Source organism: Andrena cerasifolii, chromosome 6 (assembly GCF_050908995.1).
Source record: "Andrena cerasifolii isolate SP2316 chromosome 6, iyAndCera1_principal, whole genome shotgun sequence".
NCBI lineage: Eukaryota > Metazoa > Arthropoda > Insecta > Hymenoptera > Andrenidae > Andrena > Andrena cerasifolii.
The window spans coordinates 10,956,461-10,978,279 of NC_135123.1; the positions used below are offsets into that span (position 1 = coordinate 10,956,461).

General features: G+C 44.8%; 2 protein-coding genes and 1 long non-coding RNA gene across 13 annotated transcripts in view; all 3 read right to left on the reverse strand.

Moving 5' to 3' along the window:
* Sns (sticks and stones) overlaps positions 1-8,980 on the reverse strand; it is a 333,145-nt gene extending 324,165 nt beyond the window's left edge. For 3 of the 5 annotated variants that reach the window (XM_076815426.1, XM_076815428.1, XM_076815429.1), the window contains exon 1: positions 7,472-8,980. In XM_076815426.1, the coding sequence (XP_076671541.1) occupies positions 7,472-7,556 (85 nt within the window). In that variant the 5' untranslated portion in view covers positions 7,557-8,980. The remainder of the gene's footprint in view (positions 1-7,471) is intronic. The other 2 variants (XM_076815427.1, XM_076815424.1) reach the window with 1 other exon arrangement.
* Positions 8,981-11,136: 2,156 nt separating this feature from the next.
* LOC143369961 (uncharacterized) lies at positions 11,137-12,966 on the reverse strand. The gene is made up of 2 exons (XR_013085536.1): positions 12,018-12,966; positions 11,137-11,982 (listed from the first exon to the last, which is right to left on the reverse strand). It is a non-coding gene; the product is annotated as an uncharacterized LOC143369961 (long non-coding RNA).
* A 470-nt stretch (positions 12,967-13,436) lies between these two features.
* On the reverse strand, positions 13,437-21,811 carry LOC143369950 (uncharacterized). Of its 7 annotated transcripts, none has more exons than XM_076814467.1 (13): positions 21,572-21,811; positions 19,962-20,076; positions 19,640-19,821; positions 19,133-19,395; positions 18,825-19,020; positions 18,444-18,733; positions 17,956-18,356; positions 17,717-17,862; positions 17,312-17,637; positions 17,113-17,247; positions 16,860-17,041; positions 16,619-16,773; positions 13,437-15,524 (listed from the first exon to the last, which is right to left on the reverse strand). In XM_076814467.1, exons 2-13 carry the CDS (start codon positions 20,038-20,040, stop codon positions 14,622-14,624), a joined length of 3,258 nt encoding a protein of 1,085 aa, XP_076670582.1. In that variant the 5' UTR covers positions 20,041-20,076; positions 21,572-21,811; the 3' UTR covers positions 13,437-14,621. The 7 variants fall into 7 exon arrangements, with proteins under 7 accessions (XP_076670582.1, XP_076670584.1, XP_076670577.1 ...); XM_076814469.1 differs by lacking the exon at positions 21,572-21,811 and adding an exon at positions 21,430-21,567 and having other exon boundaries at positions 16,619-16,713; XM_076814462.1 differs by lacking the exon at positions 21,572-21,811 and adding an exon at positions 21,430-21,567.
* Positions 21,812-21,819: the final 8 nt, after the last annotated feature.

Genomic DNA, 21,819 nt, shown 5'->3' on the forward strand with positions numbered 1-21,819 from the left:
GATTATTCTTTATAGACGGGGGTGGTGAATACTTCGAAGAAGTACCTATTCTGCTGTTCCTCTAGCCACTTTCAGAATTGATTTGAACACTCGCAAAAATTGCTTCGGCGAGAAAAGAATTTGCCCGAATCCCAGTGCGTTTATAGAACGCCGAGGCAATAAAGGGGTTAAATTAGAGATTCCAATGATGTGGCATTTACAGGGCGAGGAATGGTGGAGCACTGGAAATTACAAGAGAAATCACGGCGATGCGGCTGGAAATACCGTGGAAAACGAAAATATGCTCCCCGCTGGCCGGCGGAAGAGCCGCGAAGCCAACAAGAGTCGCAACAACCCCCGGCCCACGGATCAATTTTCATCCCTGCAGACCGACGAAACGACGCTTTGGCCCGCGCGCGATCCCACCGTCCCGGAATTAATACGAATTTCCATAACTATTGGATGAGGTTATCGCAACTATGCGTGTATCCATATGTAACAGGGGCGGTTTAACCGGCAACCGTAGAAACTCGCTCGGGCGGATAGTCTGCGCAAAGTAGAGGACTTCGGTTTTACGGTGTACGGATCATTCGCAAACAGAACGGTGCGCCCGTTTCGAGCGATGCCATACCGTGGCAATTCTCCTTACCGAAGTGTTATCGATCTTTAGACGAGCGCCGATATCAGCTCTGTCTTCACTCCTCCCTTAGGCACAGAGCTCTTCCTCCACAGAGTCCTCTCACTTCCGCTGCCCCGCATAATTATTTCTTCGCATAGTTTTCTTCGCAACCATTCATTGTTTTTATATAATTGTGCAAACTCGAGAGGTGGTCATAATTATGAACAAATTCTTGCGTCCCTGAACCCATCTACGTTATCGGAGCGTAGGCGAATTGCCGATCTATGTTTTCTATTCAAGATTGTTAATGGTTGCATCGACTGTCCTGCCCTTTTGCGGAATATCTCCCTCTATGCACCATCCAGAAACTTAGGAAGAACACCCTTTTATTGTTCAAGCACCAAATCTAAGTTTGGTGCTCGCGATCCTGTAAATTGGATCGTCGGCGTTGCCAATTCCTACACATCAATTTTTTCGGGGGATCATTGCAAACATTCAAAAGCAATCTGCACAAAATTGTCATAGATTAAAATAGGGGCAGTACTTAACTTTACTTAGTTTTTTTTTTATTTTTCTTCGTTTTATTTTTTCTAGTTCTTGTACGTATGCCACTGTTTTTCTTTATTGTACAAAGTGGGCTTGTCCCGTAATAAATAAATAAATAAGTTGTCAAGAACCCTCGAATTTCGAAAATTGCGCGAGATTTGTTTTGTAACGTTTCGTTGAGTTATAGAACGGTGAAAAAATTGAGGGGAAAGTCTAGCCTGATAAAGGGAAGTATAGTTGGGAACGAAGGAAGGAGATCTTGGACGATAAATCACGATTTCTCATGCAAATATTGTAACAATCGTGCGGTTCCGATCGACTATTCATCGAATGCATTTCACACCGCATTCGCAGCGCTTTCCGAGCATATTCGGATCGTAATTTATCATCCACAGACCTCTGCTCTTCAAATCTAATCATCGAGCCGCATACGATCTTGTTTATAAAACCATCAAACTAATTTCAATATCCCTCTGACTTCTCATCCTTTCTTTTCTACCATCGAGAATAATGCATGCTGCGGATGTTTGCACCACGACGACAGAATTGTGCGTCTCTTTCCACGACTTTAGCGCTTCTCTACTGATCAATCCTGCTATTCGTTTATGCTCCCATTCGGTCCGAATAAAACTGCAATAACATGCGCAGGGTGTTTCAGAAAAAGGATCACGAACTTTGAGACCTCATAGCATTATTTAATTATCCAATTTGGATAGTCACACGTGTGCTAAAACACGTGATCTACGCCTTCTTAAACAAACACTATTTACAGAAACATTTCTTCATCTCGAAATTATAGGAAATCACACAAAACACTTCATTAGGTAATTATACAAATTTATTCAAAGAATAAAATCGAGTTTTCTTTTCTTTCCACAAAGCTCTCGAATTACTGCAGTGGTGATTACATTAATTTCCCTTTTCCTTTTCCTTTGGGGAGTGCTAGGCCCCCCCTTGCCCTCCCCTGGGTGCGCCACTGCTCCAAAGATACCCCACAACATCCTCCACAATAAGTATCATTATTGAAACATACGTGTATTAAAATACCACTCTTCTAAATACGAATTACAAACCTCGAAACTCGGTAACCCTTCTCCAAAGCATCTCCTTTGATGCACTGAGATCAAAAACGGACTAACCCACATTTCTATCAAAATTAAATTAACCGCAATAATACATTCCAATTGGCTCTACTAATTATATAAAATAGTAAAAATTATTTTTCTTTCAATTCGGGCGTTAGTCAGTTTTTGCTCTCAGTGCCTCGATTCAAAGCACCCGATAATCAGTGGCTCTCATTTAACCAATAGCTTCAGCACAGCATGAACCAGTAAACGCAAACACTGACCGCAAAGGCTTTTTACGTCAGCGACTCCTACCTGAGGAATCGTAAAACGCGGCATCCTTCCTAGGCTTTTCCTCGGCTTTTTCAATATTTCCTACAAGACAGACAGCAAAGGGCGACCTCCCGGTTTCCCTGCGCATTGAAGGAAAACGCGAACGCTCGACCGTCTTCTTTTTGGTTCTGCTCGCGGAGCACGGAAGAAATATCAACCTGTTTTCCCAGGGAACGGGAAATAAGAAATGAAATCCTGTTGTACGGTGGTCGGAGATGGGATAGAGGAGTTGTTGAGAAGACACGCGGTGACTAACAGGATTCTAAAAGTTCGGGATAATGGTCTGTTACGGGCACCTCTGTGCATTCTTTGCTTCCCGGATGACGCGCTTATTCTTGGCGCGTAATTGTTGTGCAGCTCGCGGCAGGGGTCTACTTTGTTTTTCAAATTTCTCAAGCCACCCCTTACGGACCTCTGTTCCGTGCATGAGCGAAGTAATCAGGCTTCTATGCTTATCTATCCAAAGATCGCTTCTTTGAGAATTCCTGCGGTAAAAACTGAAGGGGTGCGTATTGTTTTGGAGCTGCCACTTAGTTTCTCGGAGCTTCCAGTGGCCCCTTTTATTTATGGGGACTTCTCATCGAGATACAATTAAATCTACATTTTGAAACCTGCAGAGAGTCGTGTAAATGAAACGCAGACTCTAATCAAGATGAAACTTCACTGAATACTGAAGAGTAACTTGACTTCCACTTCGATACGCAAATTATTCTTCCGATAAAAAGATTACAACGTACGCAGTAAAAAACTTCCCACGACATTCCAAACGAATTAAAGGGTACATACAGCTATTTAGAATGGTCGAAACGTCATTCGACATTTTTCTTTCTTCCTTTCGGACGATACCCAGAGGAGATATTTTTTGCGCCGCAAATTCCTTACGTGACGATCCTGCTTTGTCGCAACAGCAGCTATGTACACGGCGAACAAGACGAATTATCGTGATTTTTGGGGGAAAATATTCATTAATGTTGGAGTTCAACGAGTCTCAGTGTTAGGACTAAGGGGCTGCGTTTCTCTTTTTCTGGAGAAGAGGGGCGAAGGGTCTTGACCGGGGCATAAGGTGACGACCGTAGCCAGTCTGAAAATTGTGACCAAACCGTGCAGATCGCGTTCCGTCTCTTAAAGTTCCTTTTTTCTTGTATACTTTTATATATAACCAACTAACATTAATACGTGGACACACTGTGTATCTATACAATAAACCATAGTTGTGTTTATAGTGTGACATTTATTTTCAACCTCTGCGGAGTAATTTCCAACAATTAAATAATAAGCTTTCAATTGCATTTTTTTTTATTAATTTTCCGTATTAAGTTAAGCCTAGGTGAAGTTACCGTCTTACGTTAAATTGAAAGACAATCCCCGACCGAACTTCGCCTTTGCTTTTCCCTTCGTTTACTTTCTTTTCATCGTTTTCTGCCTGTGCTGTGCAATAAAGACGTTTAATAATAATAATAAGCAGTCAAAATGAAAAGTCCCCTCTTTCCACGGCCCTATGCAACCCCTCAACCCTGGTGCACCCCCAACGAATCAGCAGGTCCTTCGGCAACGGCGACACCGTCTAAAATAACTGCGATTAATACGTCCCCGGACCCTGGTCCGGCTGAAAATGCCCCGGCCGTTGATTACGCGTGCCGAGGAATCGAGGGAGATACGAAAATCGTCGGACGGGCTGGCGGAAAAAGGAGAGCGACGAGCGCGAATCTCATTTCTGAATTACATCGTCTCCGCGCGGCGTCCGGGTCAGGGAACTTCACGCAGGAATTGTGATTCGTTGAAACCTCCCCTTCGACCTATCCGGGCCGAAGATGCGCCGTGGAAAATCCACCCTTCCCCCGGGGGGCTCCGGGGGACAAAAATCGTGAAATTCGTTAAGCATATTACAGGCGTGGAACTCGATTAAAGCCCTCGTGTGTCCAGGGCTCGTGTCGTTCCAGCTAACGTTACAAGCGTAACTTTTCGCGAACGCTCGACCAGCGTGTGCTACAAATCGATGGGTAATTTTTCCGCCACCGACGGCAGCGGGAAACGAGACGGAATATATGGTGACCGATTAATGAATCGATTCGCCGTTTAAATACACGGGGTGTGCCCGGGCGAAAGCCACGCGAAAAGATCGCCGAGATTTTCTGCGTACCTACAGTTTCTCCGCGCGGGGAGGAGAAATTGCGAGCCGAAGAAACGTCTCGTTACCCTCTACGCTTCGCGAGATTACTTCGAGGAGATTGTAAGTGGTTTTTACTGCACCGCTTCTGTGCACCGGGGATTTTCAACTTTACATGATAATGTAATGTATTATATCGCGCAGAGGGCAAGAAACGTTGAGAGTTCGAAGCCGGCGGTGGCGTTTACTCAGTCCGCCTCGAAACACCCCGTATAAAGCGCGGATGAATTACATCCCCGTGTTATTCGTTTACGAGCGATAACATTTTGGAGAGATCGACGAGGCGGACGCGCGATAAACAACGAAATCTCCCGCGTATAATGTATGCAAACAGCGGGACGGAAAAAAAAAATAGAGAGGAAAAAGTGGTTAAAAAGCTGGGTCGCGGCCCGCTCCAGATAGATCGCGGTTCCATTTACCGAGCGATTGGTCAGCTGAATGATTGGATGGCCGCCTTTTGGTGCAATTTTTCCACCGCCCAAAGCTGCCCGCGGATTTTCTTTATTACGCTCAAAGTTCGGGGTCGCTCTTCCCCCCCGGTGACCGTTTGATCCGGGCCGTCGCTATTTACGATAGCCCAGAGCCCCGGCGACTTCTAATTGGTCCTCGAAACTGTTCGTCGAAAAACATAATTACCCCGAAAGGAGCTGTACGGTTTAATAACCGCGGACCGGGCGGACTTTCTCCTCCCTTTTCCCTCGATGGGACTTCGAGCAGCAATTTCTGGTTCTTACACCCACGATCTACCGCGTTTTTAGTTTGTTTACTGTGCGAGACACTTGGAACCATCGCCCGAGGGGAAGGTAGAGCAGACACTGAGAATAATCGGGGACTTTTTTCGTGGGGGTGGAACGATTAGAATTTTTATTAGAGGCCTGCGTCGAACGGGGAGAAGAGAGGTGTGAATACAGAATGATGTGTTTATGATAACGAACAGAATTGTTTAAAGATGAATGTTGCTGCTGTGCTTGATGTAATGGGGTGAATATTAGGGCGGAGCGATGGTATATAGGCGAAAATTTAAGTTTGAGTTTTCTGGTGGCCTGGGTGCGGGATAGTTGTCTTTTGATCAACCAAACACAACTGTAAAGAAAATTTGGAAAAATATTCATGTCTGCAGGTTCACTTTTAGGAGAAAAAGGAACCTGCAGACATGAATGTTTTTCCAATTTTTTTTTACAGTTGTTTGGTTAATCAAAAGACAACTATCCCGCACCCAGGCCAACTGAAAACTCAAATTTAAATTTTCGCCTATATAGTATGATTATATAATCATTTTTAGAAGAAAAAGAAACCTGCAGACATGAATATTATTCCAAATTTTTTTTACAGTTGTTTGGTTAATCAAAAGACAACTATCCCGCACCCAGGCCAACTGAAAACTCAAATTTAAATTTTCGCCTATATAGTATGATTATATAATCATTTTTAGAAGAAAAAGAAACCTGCAGACATGAATATTATTCCAAATTTTTTTTACAGTTGTTTGGTTAATCAAAAGACAACTATCCCGCACCCAGGCCAACTGAAAACTCAAATTTAAATTTTCGCCTGTATAGTATGTTTATATAATCATTTTTAGGAGAAAAAGGAACCTGCAGACATAAATATTTTTCCAAAATATTTTTACAGTTGTGTTTGGTTGATCAAAAGACAACTATCCCGCACCCAGGCCAACTGAAAACTCAAATTTAAATTTTCGCTTATATAGTATGATTATATAATCATTTTTAGAAGAAAAAGAAACCTGCAGACATGGATATTATTCCAAATTTTTTTTACAGTTGTTTGGTTAATCAAAAGACAACTATCCCACACCCAGGCCACAACTGGAAATGCAAATTTAAACTTTCCGCTCCGCCCTAGTGAATATAGTGTAGGAATTAATAGCACAGACGGGAGAAAGAGAGGGAAACAAATTGAATAGCTGCGAAATTTCTGCATATTTCTGAAGCGCTTGATGACATGGGCGATCTTTGCTTGAAATATTTTTGAAGAGGTAAGATGTACGCCCAGTTAGATAGGTTCCCAGTGAGTCTGGCTATAGACCGACCAACTCCCCTTTGTATCTTACATTTCGTCTCTTTCTCGTACTCTAGTGACAACGACGCGAGTGAGAGGTTTAGAAAATAGAATTTTAAGACGCCCTGTTACACCCAATCGTTCTATTTACAAGAATTTTGCGATAGCAACAGTGGATAATTTAATTGGTACTAAATGTTTGAGTAGTATTCACTTGAATGGTGAGGAAATGAACCAAAAAATGAATTACATCAAATACCACCAACTGTACACATTTATATTCCTACTTAACTAATTAAATTCTCTCGGAGAACAGAAATCGAAAACCGCTTAAAACGTTCTACTATCTCCACAGATTCATAATACTCTAAGTGCCCACAGCTTTCCACTCGAGATTTCAAATTTCGTACGCAACCGTTACACTAACAATCAATCAGCAACTAACCAGGTTTCACAACCCACATATATTTTCACCTCCAATTCACTGAATCCTACTTTTTACAGCACGCGAATCTCATTGGCCAATGTACCCCACGGTCAACAACATCAAAGAATATTAATCCCTAAACCCCATCGAATATCGTTTCGAAAATCCACTATCTCCCATTACCATCACGACAATTTCGTAATTGGGTTTCTATCGTGCGACAATTCCTCCGGGAACTTCAAAATTCGCACCCCGACGACACGAGCAGCTTATCAAGAATAAAAGACCGTAGATACGATAACGCAGCCGCTTACCTTTCACGAGAGTTGTCACGGCGAGCACAGCGAGAAACAGGATCAGTCTGGTCGTCGAGGGTCCCTTTCCGTAGTAGTCCTTCATGGTTGCCTCGATAGTCCGCTACAGGAGCATAGATGAGCACACCGAGCGCGGAACAACGTACGTAAACACACAGGTCCACTTGCATACGACCCTAAACGAATTCTCGCTCACGGCGGAGAAGGAAAGCAGCCGGGACGCTTTACAGTTCACGATCGCGTGGACACTCCTGGCATTCAACGCGCGGGCATTCGCGCTCGAAACGGATTCCACCGGAAATCGATCGGGAGTTGAACGTTTTCGTCGCGTTCCACAATCACTAACTCTCCGCGGCAAATTCGAGTCGAGAAGATCCCCGAAACCTAACCTCGAATATCCCAAGAGTCGCGTGAGCGCGGCAAGACCGCCTTGACTTCTGTTCGCCGATAATTTCTGAGCAGAACTGTTCCGGCGAGCGACGCCGATTGCGAAATAACGACACGAATCGTAGTCACGCCAGCACTTCCGAGATGGGAGTCGAGATGAGAAATCGAAACGTATGTACCTAACCCTCCAGACGCGGCTCGAAGTGGGCACGCGATCTTCGATTGTAATCGAGACGATACTCCCGTGAACGGTTGCCTCGGTTCCGCGCACGCTGCCTCCGATGCTCCTCGCCACGCACTACGTAATCTCAACATGCACGACGTCGTCGAAACTCATTCGCATCCAGCGACGGGACGTTGCAGCGAACGGCACAGGTGCACGATTACTGACCGGCTAGAGGGATCATCGATCTATCGGCACTGGCTTCGCGACGGCACGCTGGTAACAGGTGAGCTGTCAAGGCGACGCGGAGACCACTTTCGAATTCGTGCACTGTGTAATCCCAGGGATCAGCGGTTTCGTTCAGTATCTTCGCGAAAGCATCCCATCGAGAGGGGCCCGTCTCGCGTCCGGTGTCGGCCGCCGCTCGTTTCTATACACCCTCGGTGTCAACGATCATCCCACTACTGTCACAGGCTTCCATGCACCCGCCTCGTGTTCCTTTACTGTCAATTTATTTCGGCAGGCTCCCGTCGCGCTCGCGGCACGTGACACTTATCGTTGCTCGCGGATAAAGGACGCGCACGATCCGCGTATCACACTGGTAATCTGTCGGCGGAGGACTGGCACACGGGGGAGGGGGGAGACGACACCGTACTCGTCGCCGGATCGCGGGACGATGGAATAAGAAGAGCGGCACGTACAGGCGCACACCTACGCGGGAGTGTGAACACTGGCGGAATCGCTCGAAAGGGAAGGAGGCTTCTGCCCCCGCAGAGATCCACGGAGATTGCCGAGCGCGGCCGGGCACGGCCGAGCGTACGCGTACGGCCGAGCGCCGTCGCCCCACCACGCCGCCGCGTCCCCCAACGGCGGCCGAGCGCAGTGCGCACGCAAAGCACTTGACACGATGGAAACGAGAAGAACAACGCAGATGCGGAATATCCACGGGAAATGTCAAGGTACCAGGATCCTTATGAAACAGGGGGAAATTTTCGACGGATCGTTTGAGACCATTTCTTTGAACGTTCGTCGAATTTTGCCAACAAAAATCAAAGTGCAGTACTGTGCTTTATATTTGAGCGACGCGTCTGCTGTATTGTACTGCTTCTACTGGCGTTCATTTATTAAAGCCCGATACTATTCTATTTGTAAGCTTGTCTTCTGAGTAAATTATTTTGTTAATGAAATGGGGATGATTATATGGGTTGAAGTATTGTAAAGAGAGGTAAGGTTGTAGGAGAACTTATGGATTAGGATTTGTATGTTAGGAGAATGTTAGTGGAAGATTGTATATTAGACATGGGCGCCCGGAGGGGGTGCAAAAGGAGCAGTTGCTCCACCCCCCTGGCTTTTCAGAAAAAATCACTTATTTTTTAAAACTGACCTGTATTAAGTTTATACAAAGGAAGGGAATATTTTTAAATTTCAGTTTTAAATTTTTTAATTAACCCTTCGTTGACACTCTGGGTCTCAGCTACCCATAAACTGATATTGACGCTCTGTACCTTCTATATGCGAAATAAATAGTTTTTTTCCAAAGCCGACTTACACACTATTTTTTCTCGCAAAGTATTATATCCGAACAACAACACTGTAGATTTTTAGCTTCTAATATTGAAATTTGTAAAAGTTAGAATTTTTTAAAGATTTTCTCGTTCTTTCTCGACATGTGGTAATCTAGAAGTTTTTTTACAAAAACGGTCATAAAATTTAAATAAAAAATCTATTGTAATACATTCTAGAGACTTCGAAATTGACCCATGGTTTTTTTCACAATGATTGGATTTTTTTAGAGGAGAATGGCAGTCGTTCAAAAATTGTTCTGGGTGTGAGCCACCCAGGTATGTCAAAGTTGATCGAAAAAGGAGATGCGTCAACGAAGGGTTAAATTGACACTATAAAATGGGTGAAAAAAGCAAGAGGGGTATATTTTTCTTTAGAAAAAAAGCCTACGGACACCCTTGATATTAGGAATACAGTATGGTATGTAGGAAAAGTTTGAAAGTTCGATATTCTTTTTTTTCTAGATTGTGAGCAGTTCGCACTATGTTATTATTCTTATTGGGGTGTAGCGAGAATTGCTTTGGCAGTGGTTATAGAGCTATTCGTTTATACAGTTACTTCACATTGAAATTTTCTCATTAAGAGTTCTCATCGCTGCGCTAATGAAATTCGTTTTATAAACGAAAATGATCGCTTCGAAACTAGTTAGAGAATTTGAAGGGGACTTTCTGAAACTGAAATCTTGTTTGCTTAAAATGGAACGATGCCTTTTGCAAATATTCCAAAAGTTTGTGCGGCGTGGAAGATTCTCGATTGGAGTGACAAGTAGTTCCGAGACACCCGGTACGCCAGTTAATTCAACATCTGCTGTGCATACGAGCGCACTTGTGCAGAGCTTGATAAACAGACGTCTAGATTCGACTAACGGCTTGAATTTTTAAGAAACCATTATTTTTCTACTCGTCATAGAAGCGTTTATTATTTAGGGGATTCTACGCGATTGAAGGAAAACGACTTACAACTCTGCGAACCTTGTTATTAACAAGAAAATCGTTCAAAAATTCCTTCTTCCATTAACCCATACTATATTGCAAGTAATTTAATATAAGGAACCTAATATTATTTACTACTTAGCAAAATATCTCGTGTAAGAATTTATTTTTAAATTGTTATTAAAGAAACGATAGAAAATGTGATATTTCGAAATTTCATGCTACTATGAAAATTCGTGAGACATTATTTCAGAGCGTAGAATATTTTTATCGTACTTGTTATTAACGAGCAACACCCTCGTAACACGCCGAAGGTTCAACGAACCGTAAGCAGCTGTGTACTTCCGAGGCAACAACTTGCTTCTGAGATTTTCCTCGCGTTCGTATTTTCTCTAAGCAATGCTAAGGAATATTTTAAAACTACCCTTCTGAACTTTGATCGCGCCACAAGTTGAATCCACTAACGGGTAGAAAAAAATCCACCGCATTCAATGCACTCGTATTATCGCTAAATACCTGGTTTACCTGCGGTGTCCTGTAATTCGTGACGTAATAGTAAACACGAGGCTGCTCGTGCGTAACATCACCATCGAGGGAATCAACGTCGGGAAACTATCAGATCTATTTTTACAAACGTTTATTTTGTCTAATTACAAATGTTCCGCTACTGATTTATGAATTTCCATTGAATGTTCGTAAGGCACCTGCTGAAAGATAATCGTTAGACAAATAATCTACTCCTTCGAAATATGAAAATGTTACAAAAGGGCAGTAGAGGACGCAACGGTAAACCGTCGCGTCAGAAACTATAATCGCATACACGCATCAGGAAGTACGTGGTGGTATTAATCGTCTCGTACAAATGAACGATCGTCCTGTCCAGAACGAGTAGAAAATCGTTAGCGATCCGCGACGGGTTTTTGACAAAATACAGGCTCGGCGTGCTCGAGCATAGATCCCTCGGCTGGATCTTGATACGCAAAGGGGGGGGAGCCTGTCATTTACACGCGTTCCCCTGCACACCGACAGAATATCTTCCCTCGAAGAAGAAAAACTGTAGTATACCGCCAGCTATTTGCATATCTCTATGCAACATCACAATCAACGTGTTCGCCTGTTATAAGTCGAAGAATACAAGTCTGCGCATAATAATTATCTCCCGTAACTGCTCCATCATCGTACAGAGATAGGGGGATGGGGGATGGGGGGTGGATTGAACGATACGTTAAGCGCATTATGTATATTGTGTGTATAATATATACAGGATATTTGATAAGATTCGGGATATTTAAGAAATGAAAGTCCTTAGCTGAGAAACTCTGGTATATACGATATCTTCTTCGAATGGAAGATCCCTTTAATTAATTGTACTAAAAGGAGTGTGTACCTAATAAGTATGCATGTCGCTCGTTCGCGATGAGAGTGATACAATTCGAAAAATATCTCTCTTAGCTGCTTACAGCATTCTGTTCTGCAACGGCCAGAAATTCGCTGCGCACACACGGCAGAAAATTACCGCGGAATAAAAGAGAACAATTGAACACTCGAAATTATATTAGAACATATTTTTCATTGCGAATAAATTGTAGTTGCGCGGCGTTCTACAGTTTCCTTTCATTCAGCTATGTATTTCCGTTTTTTTTTCTAACAAAAGATCATTCGCCCTTGAACGTCCGACACGTATGTAAAACGCGTGCTTCCCTTTCTGCTTCGTTTCGACCGGCTTTGTGTACTTTTCACTGGAGAGATTACAGGGCGCTTCCCCTTTATCTGATACTGATGTCCCCGACGCGACGCTCGGATATCTAAAAAAAAATTTGCGCGCTCGAAAGGGGAAGGAATTCGAGAACGAGAGTTGGGGAAGCACAAAGTAGCGAGTCGCGGGAAGAAAATGGTTTCGTCGGCTGTCAGTTTCCTCAGTCTTATAGGTACCTATGCTAATTACGAGTCGAAGATCGAGGATAATCTCGCATCCGAGCACTGTAATCACGACGCGTCCACGTTTGAAACTTTCATGAGGTGAGCACGCTTTCATATTTCTTTCTCTTCCAGCTTTCCACGCGACAGGTGAGAAATGGATGTACGGAAGATTACAATCCCCTCTTCGAACACCTCTCCGATCTCGTTTCCAACCGGTTACTTGCCCCCTATTTTCATCGGCACTCTGATTACGCGTAGTCATTACAGGATTAATGTGACGTTCGAACACAGAAAACATGCGCGATCGCTCGAGGAACACCCTGAAACCAAAGGATACGACGTAAAAGATCTAAGAAAAAGATTCCCTTCGTCGAATAACAGCGAAGCTTCAAGCAGCGCGAAAGAGTGCGTTTTCCGAATGCCTTTACGCGAGGAAAATGAAAACACTTGAACTAGACGAAGCAGATCTTCATAAAAGAAAACGATAGTATCTTTCGTTACGAAATATATATATATATTTTTATATATATATATATATATATTTCTAAACATCATATATGGTTCACCCTCGTTGCGTTTATTGTTCGCCTCTTAAATTAACGAATATTGATAACTTTTTACCTTCCTTGCTCTCGCAGCTGTGCGAAAGCACATTAAAAATCGTCGTACCGCGACATGCACACGATAATGCGATATTATAGAAAATATAGAAACTATTTTCAAAATCCCACGCTCCGCGTAACCGGACATTCCGGTTCGGTTGGTTCCGCTTTTCCCATCGAAAAGGGGAACCGATTATTCGCTTGGTATCTTTGCAGCGTTTCCACCAAGAAACGATCTCAAAGATGACCCCGTATAAAATGCTTTCGCAAGGCACGCGCGAAGATACGATACTCTCGATGGAAGGGTGAACAGACGCGAAACGGTCCCGAAAGATAACGCGGTCCCTCCCCCCCGCCCGTCGACCGCAAACTGTGTCCTCGTTTTTTTTATTCTTTCCTTTCTCTTCTGGGCCGAAGAACACTGGTCCTCCCCGAGAACGAGGGGATCCCGATTCTCCGTCGCCTTATCCTACTTTATAGTTATATACCGAGCATTTACGCAGTCTTACAAGGCACATCGTTCTCCTCTTTTTCTCTCTCTCTGAATACATGGTCGGACAAGATCGCAGCGTTCTGAGACGTAGGCACGGTGCATACGAAATATATATGAGGAAATCAATTCCATTTCCGTTAACAGAGAAGTTACTTTGGTAATGACTAGGTCATGCACTATCGCTACGCAACAAATATACCGCGTCTTCTCGCTATTATGTAGTCTATATGTATATATCGTGCGATTGGGCTTCACTCTCTTACAACGGTAGTGAAGGGAGCTAATTAGCGATTCGTTTATTATGGCTGCGTTTACGTGTCACTCCCGCATAATGCGTACATACGTAGGACCCCACGCGATCGAACTGCCGAGGAACGAGGCGAAGTCGCCCGAGCCTGGCCTCCCTGCTTTTGATTTTGCAATCGGCGTCGGTTCCCAATCTCCCCTCGCATTTCTCACCACGACGCGTCGCGAGACGCTCGTTTCCGACATACCGATTTCTCGCCGCATCGCCCCTCTATGAGATCCCCCCCTTCTGGAGAACGGTTTCGCGGGTTTCGAGTGGAAACGGAAGTTGGCATCAATTATGGGGACAAGTACGAATATTCAAGAGCGATGCCGTTTCGACACGTTGGAAGGTAAGATAGGGAGACTGAATCTCCCGTGCCGATAATCGTGGTTTCCGTTTCCCGTCAGAGGAATACTTCGCTCCGAAGAACTGTTTCGACTGGAGTATTGCGCATTAACACGTTCACAGTCTAAGTCTCTAAGCGCGAATCAGAATTGAAATCGCGAAGGCGGGGAGGTTTAAGGGAGCCTGATGTGGGTCGAGTAGGTGTATCTAAGGTGAGAGCGAGAAGTAAACCCACCGACTGCAAACCGCGCGACAGAATGCTCTGTGCGAAACAGTTAGAATTAAGGATTCTTTAAAAGCAACGATTATTCGTGTGAAATAAAGCAGTAACACCAACTTACGAGTTAAAAAGAGCGCGAAAGGTTCGCTCGTGGCACGCGTTCGGCGCTGAGCCGGGGTCGCGTGGCTGAAAGCTGTCCCGACCCATGCAGAAGGTCGGGGGAGACCGTGAACGTGTTAAAATTGAATACGATAATTGCTGGGACGAGGAATTGATCTCGCCTTGGAGGGCGGCAAGGAGGCAGTGGACGCCTCGCTGCTGGCCGTGCCCCCAGAATCGCGCCCTCCGCTCTTGCTGCTGACCGTGCTACCGGTACTCTGCCCCCGTGAACCAGTCTGCTTTCTCAGGGTGCCGTCGCTGAGACGGCCGTACTCCCCGATACGACGAGACGGCGGTGGTATCAGCGAACGGCTCTGCGTGTCCCTGTGCTTCACCTCCGGGTTGGAGGGCTGTTTCTTGCGCACGTTCTCGCATTGGAGGCGCTCGTACTCGTGGCCGGCCGCGGAGGAGGGCTTCTTCGACGTGTTATTAGGGGCCAGTGGCTCGGTGCCGGACGATTTCTTCCTGCGCTGAGCCTTTGTGTCGAATCTGCCGTACTCGATGGTACAGTTGGCCGTGTCGCGCGCGTTGATGCTCGCGGAGGAGTCTAGGGACGGGCCTGGGTCCGACTTCTTGCGCGCCTCCGTGTCGCTGAGCCGACAGTAACGGGAGTTGGTCGACTTCAGGCTCTTCGGCGGCCGCGGTAACGAGCTCGGGGGCAGGCTACCAGCGCGGCGCGGCTCGCCCTCCTGCATCCTCTGCCTCTGAGAGCTTCTGCCCTGCTTCTCCAGCAGCATCATGTCCTCGGGCTTGCCGTCGGACAGCCTCGAGACGGTGCCTTTCAGCCTGGAGGCCGCGCTGGCGAACTCCATCATACCCGGCGAGACCTCGCCCCCCGAGTCGTCCAGCAGCCGGCTCTTGCTCGAAGCGGTGCTCGAGGTACCTGTGCTATCTACACCCGCCAATAATGGCTTGGGTATTTTTCCTTTTCGCGACGCAGTGCCTGGATTAGAGAATCCTGGAAAACAGCAAAGTGCCCGCTGAAACAAGAGAACAGAGCGCCTCCGTTGGAGAGGAGATCCGGGGACCTGGAAAGGGGTTAGTGCTCGCCACAACAGCGCATGCACACTCGAGGATCACTCGGGATTCGGAGAAGGTTGCCTCGGGTCTTGGGGGATTGCGGTTAGTTCGACTGTAATGTGGACGGGTACGGGTTGTTTATTCGACTAGACTAGTTGCTTGTTGCGTAGTTAATTGTAAAACGATAAATCAATGGCACACAAAAGTTTGTATTAGTGAATATACAGTTTACTGCGTTCGTGAACAGAAATGGACGGTGAATGCATTCTTTACATATCGCCTACAGAGATTGCTTTGTAAATCTTGCACGGAATTCGCTTTTTATTAACGACCACGGCCTGTCTTTCCAGTTATGGCAGAGAAGGGACAGTTCTACGAAATCGCGCCAGAAAGAGCTGTTCGGGAATTTATGGCGAACAATAAAAAGCGTACTCTGTGACCCTTTTGTTGATGAGACAAAAGTAAAAAAAATTATGAGAAATGAATTAATAAGGCACACATTGTTATGCAAACAATGACAATCGTAAACACAATACGAGAATAGTTGATGCACAATTAAAATGACCAATCTTTATTCACACGACTTACTCGATCATCACTTGCGTTTTTCAAAGAACTGCACTTCTGACTTAAACATTTCTCAATCGTTAAATACCATTATACCTCGTAGTGCTATTTAAATGCTGATATTTCTTTTACCGCTTGGATAATTATCGAAAGGAACGTTTACTAAAGTATCAACTATTCTCAACCGTACGACCAACTCAGATATGAACACTTGAATACCTGTGACCGTACAATCTGTAATACTTTCATACTCTGCTGTAGCTATAAAATGAATGCTAAAGAATTTAAGATACAATCGTCGCAGAAACAAGGCTATTATACTGCGCGCAGAAGATACATAGAAACAATAAAATTCTGCGGGATGATTATGAAATGACGAATAAATAAAATTATTTTCACTACCTCCAGCTGTTCTATGGGCAGCTGGCACTTCAACAAACTGATTCCAATGACAAGATGATTATACATTTACTTGTATTTTGCATACCTTACTAAGTAGCTGGGAGTCTAGTTCTTTTAACTGATCATCCAGGCTTTTATTCGTTTGCTCGAAGCTGCCCTGCTTCCTGTACTTGTAGCTATCTGGAACACCATATGATCCAGTACTTCCGTAACCACTGCCCCCGCCCAGTACGCTGCTCACTTTTACACGTAGAAATAAGAGTTAGGGAATGCTACGAAACGATACGCGCGTAGCTGTGCTTCTGATTTTTAATGGGAACACTTACCAAGCTCTGGCGTGCTTGCCAATGCGGTGTGATGTTCTGCCGACGTACTCGAATGAGAAGAATGGGCGGCGGGGTAACTACCAACCCCACTACTGCTACTACTATCTTTGTCGTATGTATGCTTTTGGAGGACTCGAATCATCGCGTCCCTTTCAGCCAATTTCGACTCTAGATCTTTCATTCTGTAGGGCACCATAGTAATCGTGTCAGTTGTAATTCGCGCGTATAATGTCATAAAAGCTGTTGATACTACCTAGATTCAAGATCAGCCAGTTTCTTCTGCGCGGCATGTACTTCGTCCATGTGTCTTATTTTTTCGGAGCGTGCCTCTGCGATTAATTTCTCAGCGTCTTGGCTGGTTTTCTCAAGCGCAGCTATTTTGGCATCCCTATTTATCAAGAAATAAGAATCATAAGTGACGTGCATATAATGTGCGAAGCGGAGGAGCTTACTTGGGAAGGCTAGCCGCGTCGATCGCGGCCTGCCTCAATGCGCTCTCTTCGAGATAACGTTGCTCCCATTTCGCGACGTCACCCTCGAGCGACATGATCTTCTCGTCCCTTTCGCGTATTCGTCGTTTCAACTCTGCGATCGTATCCCCGTTACAGGATTGTTCGATACCACTAACACCACTGCTACCGCCCTCCCTTAATTCCCGCTCCAATTGGCCCCTCAACTGTCTTTCCGTTTCTTCTCTTCTGTCGCTGGACGCTTGAAGAGAAGACAAAGCGCGTTGAAGCTGGTTCACCCTCTCCACGTACACTTGCTTCTTCCGACACTGTACAGAACAGATCCGATTTCAGTGACCAACTTGCAGGTGTTAAATAATTTACTCAGAACTCGGTGTTTCGATGTACCTCTTCCTCGAGGCGCACAACATTCCCTTGGGCATTAGTGAGGGCAGTATCTAAAATGTCTATGTGCGTGCGCTGTTCCTGTAACGTCGCCCGTTGCGCCGCCAATTCGATCTCCTGCCTTTCTTTCGCTGCGGCTAATTCTTTGTCTACAATGGAAATCAATGATTAGGGATATAATCGACCAGGCGAACCGACACCTCTATCAAGGTAAATATCGCGCGACGAATAGAGGAACGCACTTTGTGTGATCAATTGGCCGATTAATAACTCCCGCTGGGTCAATTCCTTTCTCATCGATTCCACGATCGGGGGGCTATCGGTGCGCGCGGACAGCAAATCTATCTGATCTCTCAATGCACGATTCAATTCGGTTAATCGTCTGCAGTCGTTTTGTAGCCTCAGCCTAGCAGCCCGCTCCAGCTTCTCCCGCCGCTCGCACGACGCGGCTAATTCCTCGTGCGCCCTGTGCACTTTCGCAATCTCCTGCTCCAATTTTTGAGACTTAGCGACCTTATTGTAGCACCGCTCTAACTCTAATTTTAAGGCACTGTTTTCTTGGATTACGATCTGAATCATTTCAGACGGTGGCCAAATTTCGCCGGTCGCCGTCTCGGTCTCCTCTCTCCCTTTCGTCTGAGGTCTACAAAGATACGCGAAAGAAAGCAATATTGGTCAGGCGGAATCATTAAAATTTACAGGGGCTTATTAATAGATCCAGTTTAATTACCGCGGGGAGGTAGCTCGCAAGTTATAATTATCAATGTCCGGCTTGCCAATTCTAGACAAATCGGGTTGCGATCTTGATAACGTCAGCTTCTCCATCGGCCCGACCAGTCTGGTTTTATTCTTCAACGGTAACAGAACGGGCATGTACGCAGGCGGCGGTTTCACCTCGGGTTCACAATCGTTTTGCTTTGCTCTGTCGCCGTCTCTCATTCTCATGTCGATATTCCCTCCGTTGTTTGTATGTTTATTGTACGACGGCACTTTCACTTCCTTTGCAAGATGTTTTAAAACCTGCTTGGCGCAAAGTAATGTATAATGAACGATATGGTAACTAAACATTATGCACGCGCGTTATATAACGCAAGGCAGATCCAAGAATTACCTGCGACTGATTCAGATAATCGTCCGGTATATCGGTAATTTCTTGACATCCTCCGTTACTGGGTTGCTCGTAAACATGGTCCTCGTGAGATAAATTTGATAATGATTGCATAGTAGGACTGTTTGAATGTCCTTTTCCACTGCCGTCGCAATATAAGTAACCCATATCTCCGTGCTCCCTCATCACACCTGACAACCTGTATATTAAGCAGCGAGAATTTATCGAGATTCCATGAAAAACCGGCGTCAATAAAAACTATTGTCCCATTACAGAGTTCTGCTACCTTCCTTCCTAAAAATTTCTATTACCTTCCAGATGGTATCCACGAGTTGTCATCATTAGCATTGTGTATGATAAGTGTGTTGTACGAGCTCGTAGACACATCTAGACTACTCCTGTTCGAGCCAACACTGGTACGATTACTTAAATTATCCTTTAAACTGTTCCTATTAGAACCGTTAATGCTGTCTTTAAGGCTATTCCGATTGGAGCCATTCAAATTCTCTTTCAAGCTATTCCTGTTCGATCCATTCAAACTGTCCTTCAAACTGTTTCTGTTGAGCAGGTTACCCTGGATTGTAATAAAACAGTTTACGCTTATGTAACTTAATGATAGTGATTGTAATTCGAGGTAGGGAACAATAGCACGGTCGGGTAACTCGACGTTGGCAAAGCGTGCGTGCCTACGTTGCGAGCAGTAAAATTTCTAAGCTTTGTAGGATACAAAAATTGTAGGAATGTCCTGTAATTGTTACAATTATCGAAAGTAGATTGTTATTTAACAGGCGGACGTAAATAATTTTGCTCGTGTTTACCTGTATATTTGGTATATTCTCTTTATGGCTGGAAGACCTGGATGGACTTTGCTGTTGATTCTCTTGACCTTGAGGCTCTTGGCGCGCCGTATGCCTTATAACATATCGATCTTCGTTTGTCAAATTCTCGTTTGAAGTTGAAACGTCCGTTTCACTTCCACTTAAGCTTTGTGGAAGACCACCTACCGAATATACACCACAAACGTCTTCAAAAATGTTAGAAATTTGTAGTTTTCTGCGACGTATAATTAATACAAAGAAAGAATAAAACTCGGAGGAAGTTTTGAATACTTTTTAGAAATTTTTAGAATAATTCTTGTACCTTGCATCGATAATTGTTTCCTCTGTATGTTATTATTAGAAAAAGGCAAGAATCTGCTACCTTGTTGCAGAGAACTCATTTTTCTACTTTCTCATTTATGCCTTTTGTATTTTATCTGAAAGCACAGTGTTACAGGTTTAGTGTTAATAATTTCGCAATATGCAACAGCGTTCGAAGAAGGCATCTCTATGGAATATACATCAGAACTTGCGGATAACCATCAGAGCGAAGAGCACAGAAGATTGTGCGATCGAGTGAAATGCTATTCGCTTTCAAATGCAACATAAAAAGTTAAAGGAAACACAATTGTATCGTTTAAAAACTTTTCCCATTGCTTTCCACAGCCAAAGTGCTGAATAAAGTCCGTGCTTTCGAACTCAAACTACTTGAAGTGTCCCGTGATGGCGAAAGTAAAGCCAAAATAGACGATGAGCCTGAATCAAGTAAAATTTGAAATAGAAATACCTGAACAATTCCGGAGATCTGTTCTGCATTTCACAGTGGAACGTAAAGGTATATCAAAGCCTCGGTTTATTCTGCTCTGAGCCAGTAAACCCTAAAAGTATGAGACGAAACGCAAAGCCATCTTCATCTCACTTTCAAGGACCGTACAACCAATTCATCGACCAAATACAACCAAGTATTCCCTCGATCTTTACTCGCATATGCCTTATTTTTTTTTCATTTTCCCTACATGATCTTCACCATCTTAAAACATTCCAACCCTTCGAATAAATCCACGTTACCCTTGAAGCTTCCGCGTTACATTTGAAATGCAAAACAGTGTTCGAAATACTTCTATCTCAGCTTTTACTCAGTTCTGACTTCAGCCAAATATTTCGGAGCGCTCGATTGCGAAGCTCGTCGGGAGGGCGAGCGAGGAGGATGCGAACAATTACCCGCAGATTAGGATCACTCTCACCATCTCTGAACGCTAAAAACCACTGGGGAACGTAAACCTTGCTCGTGCAACTCTTATTTGACACTACGCGGCAATCGTGCGCGGGGAACGGTGAGAATTATCGAGGGGCCCGTCCTGGCGAGAGAGAGAGACGGAGGGAGAAAGAGAGAGACAAAGACGGAGATAGTGGGAGAAAGAGGGAGAGATAGAGAGAGAGACTGCGACGTTACAGTAATGGTAAAGCAGAGCACTCTGACAGAGGTGTCAACACTCTGGAATGTTGATAATCCGGAGATATTGAATTTTTTATCGATGCGTAAGATCGCAGCGGGAAAGTATCAGGGGGCCTCGCGAGCCCAACTGGTCGTGCTCCAACTGCTGCGGGCCCGTGGGGGCCGCTTTTGCACGCGATCTTAAATCGTTCCTCTGGCTTCACCGAAATTGAACGGCTGTATAAATAAACAAAAGAATATCCTCGAGCTGCATCCCAACGGGGACACGCGCATGCCGCGTTATCGATAGAAATGCAAGCAAACGGTCCAACTGGGCCGCCCTCTGATTACTCACATTATACGATGGTGGAAAAAACAGGACGAGTGTCGTAATTATTTCAATAAATTAGTACACTTTACTGCTCCACGCACGAGAAATAAAAATCGCTAGTTCCCGCATTCCCCGCCGGGGCGCGACGCACACGAAAACGGGGTACCCTCTTCCTAGCTCTCTTCGAAACTTTCCCAACTTTTTTCTTCGCCGGGGATGATTCACTGGAAAGCAATGCCCGAACGATCTCGCACCTGTCTCCCTTTTTCTCGCATGCTGTGTCGCAATCGGCCTGAACAATCGCTGCCTCTTCCTCTCGAAACCGGCGAATATTTTTGTATTCGATCCTACCGAGAGGATTTTATGCCCGATCCATTGTCCCCATTTTTCCGGGAGATATCTAGGTTATTAGTT